The sequence below is a fragment of the Callospermophilus lateralis genome, chromosome 5, assembly GCF_048772815.1.
Source record: "Callospermophilus lateralis isolate mCalLat2 chromosome 5, mCalLat2.hap1, whole genome shotgun sequence".
NCBI lineage: Eukaryota > Metazoa > Chordata > Mammalia > Rodentia > Sciuridae > Callospermophilus > Callospermophilus lateralis.
In genome coordinates this window covers 110,150,778-110,165,305 of record NC_135309.1, presented here as the reverse complement: position 1 = coordinate 110,165,305, position 14,528 = coordinate 110,150,778, and the positions used below count along the sequence as shown (strand labels likewise).

The following is a 14,528-nucleotide window of genomic DNA, read 5'->3' as shown; positions in this document are numbered from 1 at the left end:
CTGAATTCTTTCATCTATATTTCATTGATTGAGTTTATCAATGATACAATAAGGCTTTTCTATTTTTTTCTTTCTTGTTCTTTTAATGTTCCTGTTTCACCAGCATATATTGTAGTTTCTTTGTTTTAAAATCTTACTTACATACTACTGCCTTCTTTAATTAGGTATATATAATTAAGCATTTAAGAGTGGTTCCATTTAATAAACATAAAACTTTCTTTTCAGCAGGAAGCAGCTCTGCAGTAAGAGAAACTGCAATGGAAGTTGGAAAAGGATCTGATTTAAATATTTCCAGTCATTCAAAGATAGATGGTATGACCTTTCCTTAGCTTGTTTTTATTAATATGCAAGATTTTGTGGTTTGATAAACATTATCAATATAATAAGGGAAATAATATCAGCATATTACTTACTGGCAGGATTTTTTAAGTGCTAATGTTACCAATTTATTTTAAATGATAATATTTAAAATAACTTAGTAAATTTCAAAATAGTACAATTAAGACCGGTTAATGCATCATAGTATTCAGTATTCTGTTTTAAAACAGCTAAGTTAGAAAATTAGTAGTTTTAAAGATTTTTTTATATATATATTTTTTAGTTGTCAATGGAACTTTTGTTTTATTTACTTATATAAAATGTGGTGCTGAGGATCGAACTCAGGGCCTCACACATGCCAGACAAGCGCTCTATCACTGAGCCACAACTCCAGCTCCAGTTTTAAAGATTTAGTGGGATGTTAGAAAGCTTGACTAACTTAAATCTTTTGTAAACTAGTGCACTATTTCCCAATTTTCAGGCATATGTATATCAATGTAATGGCTTCTGTCATATCTTTATACCGTCTGTTCTCTAATTTACTGTTTTTTTTTAATATATGTTCACTTTTAGCTTAAATTTATTTTAAAAAGAAACCTTGTTTCAGTTGTTATTGAATATAAAATTAATATGCATTTGTTAAAATATGAATATAATGGTAAAAATAAATATATTGAAAACAAAGTATTAAGTTTTATCACAACATTGTTGGGTGGTGATGTGTTGGGCCTAAAATCAGCTTTTTTCTTTTTTGAAAGGAGAGATTAGCAATGTTAATGGTCTCTAGGCAAAACAAAGTATTACAAAAATGGCAAGGTTTTTGATATTTAAAATTAAATGGAGTCGGCTGGGGCTGGGGCTGGGGCTCAGCAATAACGCACTTACCTGGCATGTATGAGGCACTGGGTTCGATTCTCAGCAACACATATAAATAAATAAAGGTCTATCAACAATTAAAAAAAATTTTTTAATAAAATAAAATAGAGAAAATTACAGTTTTTCTGAAACATAAGACTAAAGAAAACTAAGGTTCTAAAAGCATACTAGAATCAGATTGAGAATAATTTTTAAAATAAAAATGGAATACTTTCCTTATTATGTGATTCAATGTTACTCTATGTGGAACCCATTTAAGCCACCATTTTAAAAATGTCTCTACCCTTTATTTTCTTTACTTGTAATAAGTCTTTGGCAATATAATCTTGGACAGGCCTTCCAAGTTCTTACATGATTCTGTTTCTTAGAGGGTATGTATATTTTTTCAACAATTAAAAATCTACACAACTCCAGCAAGTTCTAGAGTAGGTTTATCTGTTTGTTGTTGTTGTAGATGGACACAATATCTTTAATTTTATTTCTTTATTTTTATGTAGTGCTGAGAATCGAACCCAGTGCATCACACATACTAGGCAAGTGCTCTACTACTGAGCCACAACCCCAGCCCTAGTAGGTTTGTCTTCTATTCATTCAGTAAGGAAGAGAGCAAAGTCCTTCAATCCTGGTTATTAGAACTCACAACAAATGTGAGATACATGAAAAATGGTGATAGTCTCTAATTCCAAACATAAATGTGTGATAAAAATATTAAACTTTCTATTTTGTGCTTTTTTTTGTTCCACATGTTTTATTGATACATCATACTTACACATAATGGTGGGATTTGTTATTACATGTTCATACATGTACACAATATAATAATACAATTTGGCCAGTATCAGTCAGCTGTGTTCTTACCATAGAAGAAATGTCTGCATTAAATTTGTGTATTATGACCCGTATAGTCTACTTGCATTTATATTCTTTTTAAAAATTTTTTATTTACTGTGATTTTTTATATTTTTTCAACAATTAAAAATCTACAGAACTTCAACAATTTCTAGAGTAGGTTTGTCTGTTTGTTGTTGTTGTAGATGGACACAATATCTATAATTTTATTTCTTTATTTTTATGTAGTGCTGAGAATCAATGTTTTTATTAATATGCAATGACAGAATGTAGTTCATTTCATATTACACATATAGAGCACAGTTTTTCAAGTCACTGATTGTATTTGAAGTAGAGTCATACCATTCATGTCTTTATATGTGTACTTAGGGTATTGATGTCCATCTCATTCCACCATCTTTCCTACCCCCATGCCCCCTCCTTCCTCTTCCTCCCCTTTGCCCTATCTAAAGTTTCTCCATTCCTCCCATACTCCCCTGGCCCATCCCCATTATGGATCAGCATCCATATATCAGAGAAAACATTTGGCCTTTGGTTTTTTGGGATTGGCTTACTTCACTTAGCATGATATTCTCCAACTCAATCCATTCACCTGTAAATGCCATGATTTTATTCTCTTTTAATGCTGAGTAACATTCCATTGTGTATGTATACCAGATTTTCCCTATCCATTCATCTACTGAACTTCATCTGGGTTGAATCCACAGTTTAACTATTATAAATTGTGCTGCTATAAACATTGATATGGATGTGTCCCTGTAGTATGCTGTTTTTAAAGTCCTTTGGGTATAAACCAAGGAGTGAGATAGCTGGGTCAAATGGTGATTCCATTCCAAGTTTTCCAATGAGTCTCCTACTGCTTTCCATATTGGTTGCACCAATTTGCAGTCCCACCATCAATGTATAAGTGTGCCTTTTTCCCACATCCTTGCCAACACTTATTGTTGTTTGTATTCTTGATAGCTGCCATTCTGACTGGAGTGAGATGAAATCTTAGAGTAGTTTTGATTTGCATTTCTCTAATTACTAGAGATGTTGAACATTTTTTCATATATTTGTTGATTGATTGTATATCCTCTTCTGAGAAGTGTCTGTTCAGTTCTTTGGCCCATTTATTGATTTTTTTTTTTTTTGATATTAAGGTTTTTGAGTGCTTTATATATTCTAGATGTAGTGCTCTATCTGATGTGCTTATGGTAAAAATTTGCTCCCATTCTATAGATTCTCTATTCACCTCACTGATTGTTTCTTTTGCTGAAAAGAAGATTTTTAGTTTGAATCCATCCCATTTATTGATTCTTGGTTTTAATTCTTGTGCTATAGGAGTCTTATTAAAGAAGTTGGGACCTAATCCAACATGATAGAGATTTGGGCCTACTTTTTCTTCCATTAGGCACAAGGTCTCTGGTTTAATTCCTAGGTCCTTGATCCACTTTGAGTTGAGTTTTGTGCATGGTGAGAGATAAAGGTTTAATTTCATTTTGTTTTGTGCTTTTTAGAGATAGCAAGAGTTCTTTTTATGGCTCAGGCTCTTCCCCACCTCCCTGTAAAAGGGCAAGTGATGGAACTTATTTATATAAGTACATGTGTATAGATAGATGTATGTATTTCTCACCCAGCAGGTTAAAAGCTAAAAGAGTGCCTTACAACAGAGAATCTGGTAAATTAAATTAAATTATTAGCCCCTCTCTATTTATATTGTTGAATCTTATCCATATTAAGACCTATCCTAGTGTTCTCATATTTCACTGCATAATCATTACAGATTTTATGCCAAATTTTTGTGTAAAAAGAAGAGTATGAACATTATGTGAAGCTTTTTTTTTAATGTACCAGAATGACTTAAAAAATCATTTATTACTAAACTGTCTTTGGGGCAAGATTAGGATGCAGTAGAATTAATGCAATGGTGATGATTATGCTATGCTATAAGTTACGTTAATAATAAAGTAGTAATGACCTATATAGGATCATTCTGACATTGGTCAATTATTTAATTATTTCTGAGCTTTAGTTTTCTCATTAAAATAAAGATAGTTATACTTACTTCTTAGGTATTATTTGGGTAACATTAGGGTAGCATGTGTTATAAGAGTTGACCTTTCAACATTTTTATTATAGGAACTTAGTACTTAATTAATGTTAATGTGATGATATGGATGATGATACTTGCAATTCAGGCTGGATTAGGATATATAAAGCATTCTTATTTGGGATAGGGGTCATTTGTTGGGGTGAGGGGAGTGTAGGAGGTATCTCATGCCAGTTAATCCTAAATCAATGATAATACTGAAATTTAAAATAGCCAGATTAAGGTATACCTGAAAGATAATTTCTCTGTATTTTTCTCAGCCTCCATAGATAGCAAAAAAAAAAAAAATTCTTATTTGTTATATGTGACAGCAGAATGCATTATAAATCATATTATACCTTTAGAACACAATTTTTTATATCTCTGGTTGTATACAAAGTATATTCACACCATTCATGTCTTCATACATATATATACTTAGGGTAATGATATCCATCTCATTCCACCATCTTTCTTACCCGCATGCCCCCTCCTTACCCTTCCAACCCCCTCTGCCCTATCTAGAGTTCATCTAATCCTCCCATGCTCCACTCCCCCTCCCAATCCCACTATGAATCAGCCTCCTTATTTCAGAGAAAACATTTGGCATTTGGATTTTGGGGATTGGCTTACTTCACTTAGCATTATATTCTCTAATTCCATCCATTTGCCTGCAAATGCCATGATTTTATTCTCTTTTATTGATAGCAAACATCTTTAGCCTTTCAGTATTACTCCCTAAAAGTTTGGCAAAGTTTTTAATTTAGCTCAACTACTACAATTTTTCATTTATTCTAGGATCATCACCAGTGTCGTCACCAAGGAAGCCTTCTCACCCAGTCATGGATTTTTTCAGTTCACATCTTTTAGGTGACTCTTCCTCATCAAGGTCTAATTCTGCTCTTACAGATGCCCATGAAATATTTGTGGGTGATAGTCTTGTTTTTGATGAAAATCTTCAGAGGATGGAAAATATGCTTGATCTTTGGAGTTCAAATCTTAAGGTATCGGTAGTTGTTCAATTACAATATATAATACATTAGTTTTACTATTTTTTTTTTTGTAGTTAGATATAATACCTCTATTTTTATTTATTTATTTTTATGTGGGGCTGAAGATCGAACCCAGGGCCTCGCATGTGCTAGGCAAGCGCTCCCAGCTGAGCCATAGCCCTAGCCCCTGAGGTTTTACCCTTGATTCTACTACTTATTGTCTTTTAAAAGCTTATCTTAAAAAAGAATTCTCTGGTTTCCTGAGAAGATGAGTACAGTGTCTTAGATTTATGCTTCTTGGTTTTTAATGTACATTTGAACCACCTGGGGATCCTGCTAAACTGTAGTTTCATTTCAGTGGGTCTTGGGCAGAGTCCCAAGATTATGTATCTATTAAGCTCCTGGCTGATGCTACTAGGTTAGAAATCATAACTTTGGCAGTTTTAAAAAGTTGTTAGTACCGTTCTATATGTTCCATAGACTTTCTCAGATGTTTTGAAAAGCTTAGCTTTGGTGTGACTGACACCTGTTGAGCTTTTGTCATATCCTAGTTCTGATTGATGAAGGCCAGCATCTGTCATCCCAGCTGTTAGGGAAGCTGAGGCAGGAGGATCACTAGAGCCCAAAAATTCACGACCAGCCTAGGCAACATAGTCAGACCCTATCTCAAAAACAACAACAAACTAAGCACAATGGCACACACCTATAATTTCAGTCACCTAGGAGTCTAGAGCAACATGATCACAAGTTCAAGGCCAGCCTGGGCAATTTAGCAAGACCCTGCCTCAAAATAAAATAAAATAGTGGTACAGCAAGTCTAGGTTCAATCCCTAATACCACAAAAAGTAAGTAAATAATAAACAAAAAAAAAATAAAACGAATCATAAAGATGGCTAATAGAAATATTTCCTTTTACATAAAACAAAAGCTTCAACTCCCATAGTTTCCACTACCACCTCTATCTAAATAACTTCCCAGTCATTAGACTCAGCCTAGCCAATAGTCCTAAATTTCTTTTTTAGCAATATATATTTCATTTTTAGCCACTCTTATAACAACTACTACATATAATGCAAATCTATAAAAAGAATTTAAGTATGGCAAAAATGGCAAAGTTTTTTGCTATTTTCAAAAAGTGACAGTTTTTTTTGAAACATAGTTTAGGAAAATTAAGTTGAATATTTATATACATGGAAAATATTATGGTCATGTGAGTTCTGTAACATTCATATTTCTCTATATTTGGAACTTCATATTCTAGAAATAATCTTTTAGCATAGCTTCTACCATTTTTATCCCCTTGAAACAGGTTTCATATTTCTTTTTCTTTTTATTTTTTTAGTTGTAGGTGGACACAATACCTTTATTTTATTTAAATATTTTTATGTGGTGCTAAGAATCAAACCCAGTGCATCACATATGCTAGGCAAGTGCCACTGAGCCACAACCCCAGTCCAGGTTTCATATTTCTAATAATAGTGTTAAGTCCATTGGAATAATATATAATCAACATTCAAATTGTTTTGTGTTCAGTTAACCTTATTTGTTATCCAGGTTATATTTTTTAATGATTATTTGGTCTTTTATTTATGCCAGTCAGTAGGGAGAAAAAACTTAGCAATTTGTCATAAGGTGACCATTGTGATAAATGGTTTGGGGAATAAAGCTTCAATTCCCATAGTTTCCACTACTACCTCTATCTAACTAACTTCCTACTCATTAGGCTCAGCCTAGCCAATAGTCCTAAATTTCTTTTTTATCTGATCCATTTTAATATGGACATTTAAAATCCTTGAATAAACAAAGAGGTTTAGTGAATGAGGCCTGAAAAAAATTTTAAATGACAAGACTTCATACAAGAACACTTAAAATAGGAAAAAAAAAAAAAATATCCCTGATGTGGTAAATGTGAACTGCAAAAGAGCCAGGACTGTTGAACTTACATCATTAGCATGTTGTGATTTTTTTTTTTTTTTTTTTTTTTTTTTTTTTTTTGGTGACTCCTATATTGACTGCTTGTTCTGACTTTTTTTTTTTTTTTTAATGTTTCCTAACTTTAGCTTTAAGAAATGGTATTAAGGAACAAACTTACTAATTGTCAGAATATTTGTTTTTCAGACAAACGTTTTATCTGAACTAAGTAAATGGAAACTTAATTTTATTGACTGGCACCGAATGGAAATGAAAAAAGAGAAAGAAAAACATGCAGCACATGTAAAACAACTAAGCAACCAGATCAATGACTTGAAAGAGCTACAAAAAACCTTTGAAATTTCCATTGGGAGAAAAGATGAGGTCTTATTTTTTCTATCTCTTTGTAATTGAGATTCAGTAAATGCCCTATTAAGTAATAAATTCCAGGAAGTAATGATTATTTAGCTCATACAAGACCACAAAGAGAAAATCATTTCAGAAACTAATAGAAAAAATAAGTACATAACCATAGGATTTAGTCTTCCTATTAAATATACCAATGTAATGTCATTTAACCTTTGCCTTTGACTTTGGTGTTCTTGGTGTTTTAAGTGTCTGCTAAATGTAGGTACATTCGTTAATTTTTGTGGGATTTTTTTCTAATTTTTTTTTTCCTTCAAAGCCCTTAAGAGAATTAAGGAATCAGTATTACCCACATTTTATACCATTCTTTAAAGAGGGCATTTTAAGTATCCCAAATTCTGTTTGTGACATGTCTTTCTTCCTTGATAAAGATAATTCTTGACAAAAAATACCTTTTGTTTCACTTTCTTTTAGCTTCTTAAGAACTTGAGGGTCATGTTCATGTCTGTGGTAGTTTTTTGCATCCAGACAGTACCTTGAACAAAGTGTATATGCCCTCAAAGACCCCATTTCATTTTTGGATAAGATGGTGGCTTTTAGAGAAGGACTCAGGGCAGACAACATGCTGCTTGTCTGCACAAGCAGCATTCAGAAAAATGCATATACTCACTGGTTTTAGTGAGCTAGATAAAGTTTATGTTTTGTTAAATATGCATTTCTTTAAGGGTATAATATAAATTTTGAACATTTTTTATGTTTTTTAAAACAATGGATATTAATGTCATCATTTTCTTTATTACCTTCAAAACCCTGTTCTAAGGTTTTTAAATATTTTAAATTTAATTTTTTTTATTTTGAAGTACCACAAAAAAGAGTTACATATCATGTGTTTAGTTAATGAAAATGAATAAAGCAAACAGCCATGCATCACCATCCATCTTGAAATAGAATGTAATGAATGTCTTAGACTGTGTGCCCCTTCCTCTTTTAGGAATACATATCCCCAGTTTACTAAGTATCTTTTTAATGTGGCAATTTTTAGATACATATTTCATTTACTCAGTTCTTTATAAGAGAAAATATTACCTTAGGATTTAAAAACCTTCATAGGTTTTGTGTGTGTGTGCTTTTTAAAAATATTTATGTATTCTAATTTGTTATACATGACAGCAGAATGCATTTCAATTCAATACACATATAGATCACAATTTTTCATGTCTCTGGTTGTACACAAAGTGAGTCACACCATTCGTGTCTTCATATATATACTTAGGGTAATGATGTCCATCTCATTCCACCATCTTTCCTACCCCCATGTCCCTTCCCTTTCCCTCCCTCCCCTTTACCCTATCTAAAGTCCCTCCATTCCTCCCATGCTCCCCTGGCCCATCCCCATTATGGATCAGCATCCACATATCAGAGAAAACATTCAGCATTTGGTTTGGGGGGATTGGCTTACTTCACATAGCATGATATTCTCCAACTCCATCTATTTACCTGCAAATGCCATGATTTTAATGCTGTGTAATATTCAATTGTGTATATATAGCACAGTTTCTTTATTTATTCATCTACTGAAGGGCATCTGGGTTGGTTTCACAAATTTAGCTATTGTGAATTATATTGCTATAAACATTGATATGAATGTGTCCCTGTAGTATGCTGTTTTTAAGTCCTTTGAGTATAAACCAAGGAGTGGGATAGCTGGGTCAAAAGGTGGTTCCATTCCAAGTTTTCCAAGGAATCTCCATACTGCTTTCCAGATTGATTGCACCAATTTATAGTGCCACCAGCAATGTGTGAGTGTGCTTTTTTCCTCACATCCTTGCCAACACTTATTGTTGTTCATATTCTTGGTAGCTGCCATTCTGACTGGAGTGAGGTTAAATCTTAGAATAGTTTTGATTTGTATTTCTCTAATTGCTAGAGATGTTGAACATTTTTTCATATATTTGTTGATTGATTGTATATCCTCTTCTGAGAAGTGTCTGTTCAGTTTGTTGGCCCATTTATTGATTGGGTTTATTTGTTAAAAACCGTCATAAATTTTTTTTAAAGGACAAGATAATATCCCTGAAGAAGTACATAAAAAATGACTATTATTTGCTTTTAGAAAACTTTTGAAACCATAAAATTAGTAAAATTATTGATAAATTTCTGATTCCAAGGTACCAGAAAGATATTTAAAACCTGGCCCTGCTCACAGGTCTACGGAATAAAAACTTTTTTGAATATGTAGCAAAACTTTCAAGTATACATTTGTTTTTCCTGAATTAAATGTTAATAACTATTAATTTTCATACTCATAAATTTTTATTGGTAGTTAACAAGATATACAGACAATGAAGATTTCTTTCCTCTCATTCTTCTGCATTCATTAATCTTTAGAGTATTAATGTGGAGAATTTTTTTGGTCTTTATAATAATAATGAGACTAAATGAATACGGCAAAGATCCATAGCTATTCTCTAGCATTTTTGATATATGAGAAAATCAAAAATTTCTCTGTTTCTGTTATTGTAAGATCATGATAATTAAGTAATTGCTATTTACAGGTGATTTCCAGCTTGTCTCATGCCATAGGCAAGCAAAAGGAAAGAATAGAGTTAATGAGAACATTCTTCCACTGGCGAATTGGCCACGTCAGCTCCAGACAGGATGTAAGTATAAAAAAGACAAGATCACTGATTGATATTAGACTCCTGAAAGGGTTTAGTCCACTTATTAGAATTCTAGGTCAAAAATTTGCTTTCTAGGGCTGGGGATGTGGCTCAAGCGGTAGCGTGCTCGCCTGGCATGCGTGCGGCCCGGGTTCGAACCTCAGCACCACATACAAACAAAGATATTGTGTCTGCCGAAAACTAAAAAATAAATATTAAAAAATTCTCTCTCTCAAAAAAAAAAAAAAATTTGCTTTCTAGTAAGTAAAAATGAATTTATGACTTAAAACTGATTGCTCTTATTTCAAAGGAATTTGATTTTGATGTAGTTTGGTAAAAATAGTTAGACTTTATTAACATAAGATATATATTTTGATAGGTACATTGTGTGCTACTCCATAGCAGTTTAATGAGGATTGTACCTAAATTACAAATGCCCTGATAAATTTTACCTCAGATATGGTTATATGGAAAAAGAATTTGCAGTCATAAAATATTGTGTGATTCCTATGTTGTTTCTACTTCTAAAATACCTGTCTGGGTTCAGTGCCCATGCCTGTGGTCCCAGCTACTCAGTAGGGTAAGGCTGGAGGATTGATTAAGATCAGGCCAGTCTGGACAACACAGCAAGACCCCATCTCAAATAAAGTAAAATACCTGAATACAGCCCTCTTTTTTAATACTTATTTTTTAATTGTAGTTGGACACAATACCTTTATTTTTATTTATTTTTATGATGCTGAGGATTGAACCCAGAGCCTTGAATGTGCTAGGCAGTTACTCTACTGCTGAGCCACAACCCCAGCCCCTGAATACAGCCTCTTCATAAAAAACCATTACTACATTTGTAATACAGTTGTGCATTAAAAAATAGTACCAATGTTTATTGTGAAGACTTGCCTTAGTATAAGAATCAAAGCCATTCCTGTTTATCTTTTTTAGTTTCTATATAATTTAAACCTGAACATTTTTTTATTTTAATTAAATAAGAACTGAATTAGATATCCAAATAGTGAACTGAGAGAATAATAAATTATTGTATCAAAAGTGAGTAGAAAAGTATGAGAGAGAGAGAGAATGTGTGTGTGTATCATATATGAAAACCCATGAGTATAGGAGATGGAAATGTGTGTGTGTGTGTGTGTGTGTGTGTGTGTATACACACAAACATATACATACATACATACATACATATTTTTTTTCTTGTGATCTTTGGAGTAGTCTCTGTGCATTTAGTTTCCAAGAGATTAGTGTTTAAGGAAAAAGCTATTATTGTGGAATAGAATTTCTCCTATTAAAAATACTCTAGTGTTTTCATTGTTTTATTAATCCAAATGAATTAAATCCACGTTAATCATATTGAAACAAGCTATTTAAAATGACTATACCATATTTTGAAAGTTATTTGTCAAGAGACACATAATAAGAATTAATACTTAAATGTTGGCTGGAATAGTTAAGGTGCCATCATTCTTTGGATAGTTTTTCAAATTTAAGAAAGTTGTACATTAGAATTACTTCTTCAAAAGAATTCATTGATTGTCCTAAAGTTGAAACCAGAAAGGAGACAATGGCACTATGCCTTTTCTTTGACATGAGAAAAGGATGGGCATTAACATAGATTGCCACTTGACAATCCAAAGTACTGAACAGCCCTACAAGATTCCTTCTTGGGGGCCGGTGTTGTGGCTTAGTGGTAGGATACTTGCCTAGCATGTGTGAGGCACTGGGTTTGATCCCCGCCACCACATAAAAATAAACAAACAAAATAAAGGTAAAGTAAAAAAATCCTACATTAAAAAAATGAATAAAAAGAGTCCTTCTTAATACCATGCTTTCAAAAAAGAACACATAGAATGCGCACATGAAATTGGTAATATCTGGTCACAAAAAGAGTATAAGATAGAATATGATAATTTCATAGAATTTTGCTTCAGCAAAAAATGATGAAACGTATGAGTGTCATCAAGCAGCTAGACAAGCTCAAAAAGGAAGGGAAGTACACCCCTCCACCTTACCACCTGGACAAGGGAGATCCTAGGCCCTGAACAGAGCAGCTCCTGTTGGCTGAAGGCTTATTTTCATGTTCTTTCTTTGCCACTGAAAGATTATTGAAAACTTCAAGGTCTATAAAATGAAGGATTGTTTCATCCTTAAAAAAAAAAAAAAAAAGAATCCATTGATAAAGATTATGTTCTTATTTGGATCTGTTTGGCACTATATATAATGGCAAGATGTCTAAGTTAAATTAATCTTGTTTCTGATGGTGGCCACCAAGCCCAAGAGGAGGAAAGCAGTGTTAGTATCATCTGAAGCTATAGTCACCACCCTTTTTGCCTTCCAGCCACTCTTTATTACTTACTTGGCCTTGCTTTCAATTAAAAGGCTAATGCAGATTTGTGGCTAAGATGGCAAGTTTCTCATTTCATTTGTTTTGTTTTGTTTTGTTTTTAAATTTTTCCCCTAGCTTTATAAGCAGTATCAAGCCATGATATAATGGATAGAAGCTTAGTCAAATTTGACTAGAGAGGTTACTTAACCTGCCTAAGCCTATTCTCCTAAATGCATCAATAATAATATGATTATACAGAATTAAATGATAACGTATGTACATTATTAATGTAATATTCTTAACACATTACCACTGTTACATTTATTGTTATTATTACAATATAGTTACCATCCCCTGTGTTTTTTTGAGGTTGTACATTACTTTCTTTCAGGTTTATGAATGTAAACTAGCTGACCAGTACTTCCAGAGAAATTTACTGAAGAAAACCTGGAAGGGCTGGCGTTCCATAGTACAAAGACAATGGAAAGAGGTGGTAGAACGAGCTTGTCAAGCAAGAGCTGAAGAAGTTTGTGTTCAGATTTCTAATGATTATGAAGCCAAAGTTTCTATGGTAAACTCTTTTAATTTACTTTCTTTTAATGTAGTAAATTAATAGATTCACTATTAATTGAGAGTTAGGCTTCTTTTCTAGTCTTTATGTAGTCAGGAATAAAAGTTTAAAATGTCTATCCTATATTAATTTAAATTATGTTCTTATAAGCAGATGTATGTAAATCAGAAATTATTTTTCTTTGACTTTTAATAATAAATTAGCAGTGTTTCCATGGAAAAATATTTGGGACCCAAAATGAAATAAAAATCATTCTGAAAAATACAGAGGTTTCTTGAAAACAAATGCTAAAGAGAAAAAAATTAACATATGGCATTAAATTCTTAGTATTATATAAAATAAATTTCAAAAAACAAATAATTTTCCCCAATTCAAAAATAACATTCAAAAAATGCAGTTTAGGTTTTGTCTATGGGAAAATGTGTTGTTCACTTGGCACTTAAACTTCTGTAGATAATTGCCAGGCATAGAGCAACACGCCTTTAATTCAACTAACATGTGAGGATGAGGCAGGAGTGTTGCAAGTTCATGGCCAGCCTCAGCAACTTAGTGAGATCCTATCTCAAAATAAAAAAAAAGTTTAAAAATGGGAATGTAGCTCAGTATTGAAGCATTCCTGGGTTCAATTGACCATATCAGAAAGTAAAAAAAAAAAAAAAAGTGGAACTGGCTTTCTGGGTATTCAGAAACCAAGACTTGGAAACTAAAACCAAGGAGAATAAAATCTTTAAGAAAAATAGCCAGTATTTTGGTCCCAAGAACAATGGGACCCACCTAAGGACCCTGCAATTCGGGTGAGTAACCCAACCTCCTGATCAGGGGGATCATAAGGACTCTAGAAAACAGGAAGACAACCAGTGTACATTCTGCAAAGAGAAGGGTCATTGGAGAGGAAAATGTCCCCCTAATGCTTCCAAGGCAAGCCTCTTGTGGTCAGCAAGACTCACCCATCCTGCCACAACTGATAGAGGAAAAAACTAAAGAGGCTAGAGGTGCCTCTAAAGTTCCTAAAATTAACCCCTTGAAGAGTCTTGGCTGATCTTAACAACAGGAAGTAAATAATTTTTGGTCAACACAGGGATTACCTACTTGGTCTGGAAATATAACCAAAGATAATTGTACAAATATGAGGATGGGAGAAAAGTCAAAGGACATTCAAGTGTGGACAATTAAAAGGGCAAAACAGTGGCCCTTTAAAAAGTAACTTAAGGGCTGGGGATATAGCTCAGTTGGTAGAATGCTTGCCTCACATGCACAAGGCCCTGGGTTCAATCCCCAGCACCATAAAAAAATTAATTAATTAATTAAAAAATAAATAAAATAAAATAGTAACTTGAGATGTGCACTTGTGTCAGCCATATCAACAGTTAGTAAAGCCTAGAAGTTATGCAGAAGGGGTTCTTAAACATAATTACCTGACACTAAAATCCTTGCACCTAGTATCTGTATACAGAAGGTAGAACTCATAGCTCAAACAAGGACCCTCAATACCTATTTTTTTTCCTGATCTGAATTATAATATTTTTTAGTAGTCCATTCTCACAAAACTATTTAAAAGGAGGGAGAACCCTTACACAGTTTA

The 14,528-nt window shown here is 33.0% G+C and overlaps 1 protein-coding gene and 1 pseudogene across 3 annotated transcripts in view; both read left to right on the top strand.

Annotated features, from left to right (window-relative positions):
- Poc5 (POC5 centriolar protein) overlaps positions 1-14,528 on the top strand; it is a 39,845-nt gene that overhangs the window by 12,122 nt on the left and 13,195 nt on the right. For all 3 annotated transcript variants that reach the window (XM_076856086.1, XM_076856085.1, XM_076856087.1), the window contains 5 exons: positions 229-312; positions 4,913-5,118; positions 7,225-7,401; positions 9,939-10,043; positions 12,767-12,946. In XM_076856086.1, coding sequence (XP_076712201.1) covers positions 229-312; positions 4,913-5,118; positions 7,225-7,401; positions 9,939-10,043; positions 12,767-12,946 — 752 coding nt within the window. The remainder of the gene's footprint in view (positions 1-228; positions 313-4,912; positions 5,119-7,224; positions 7,402-9,938; positions 10,044-12,766; positions 12,947-14,528) is intronic.
- Positions 11,622-12,091, top strand: LOC143399379 (NADH dehydrogenase [ubiquinone] iron-sulfur protein 5-like; annotated as a pseudogene).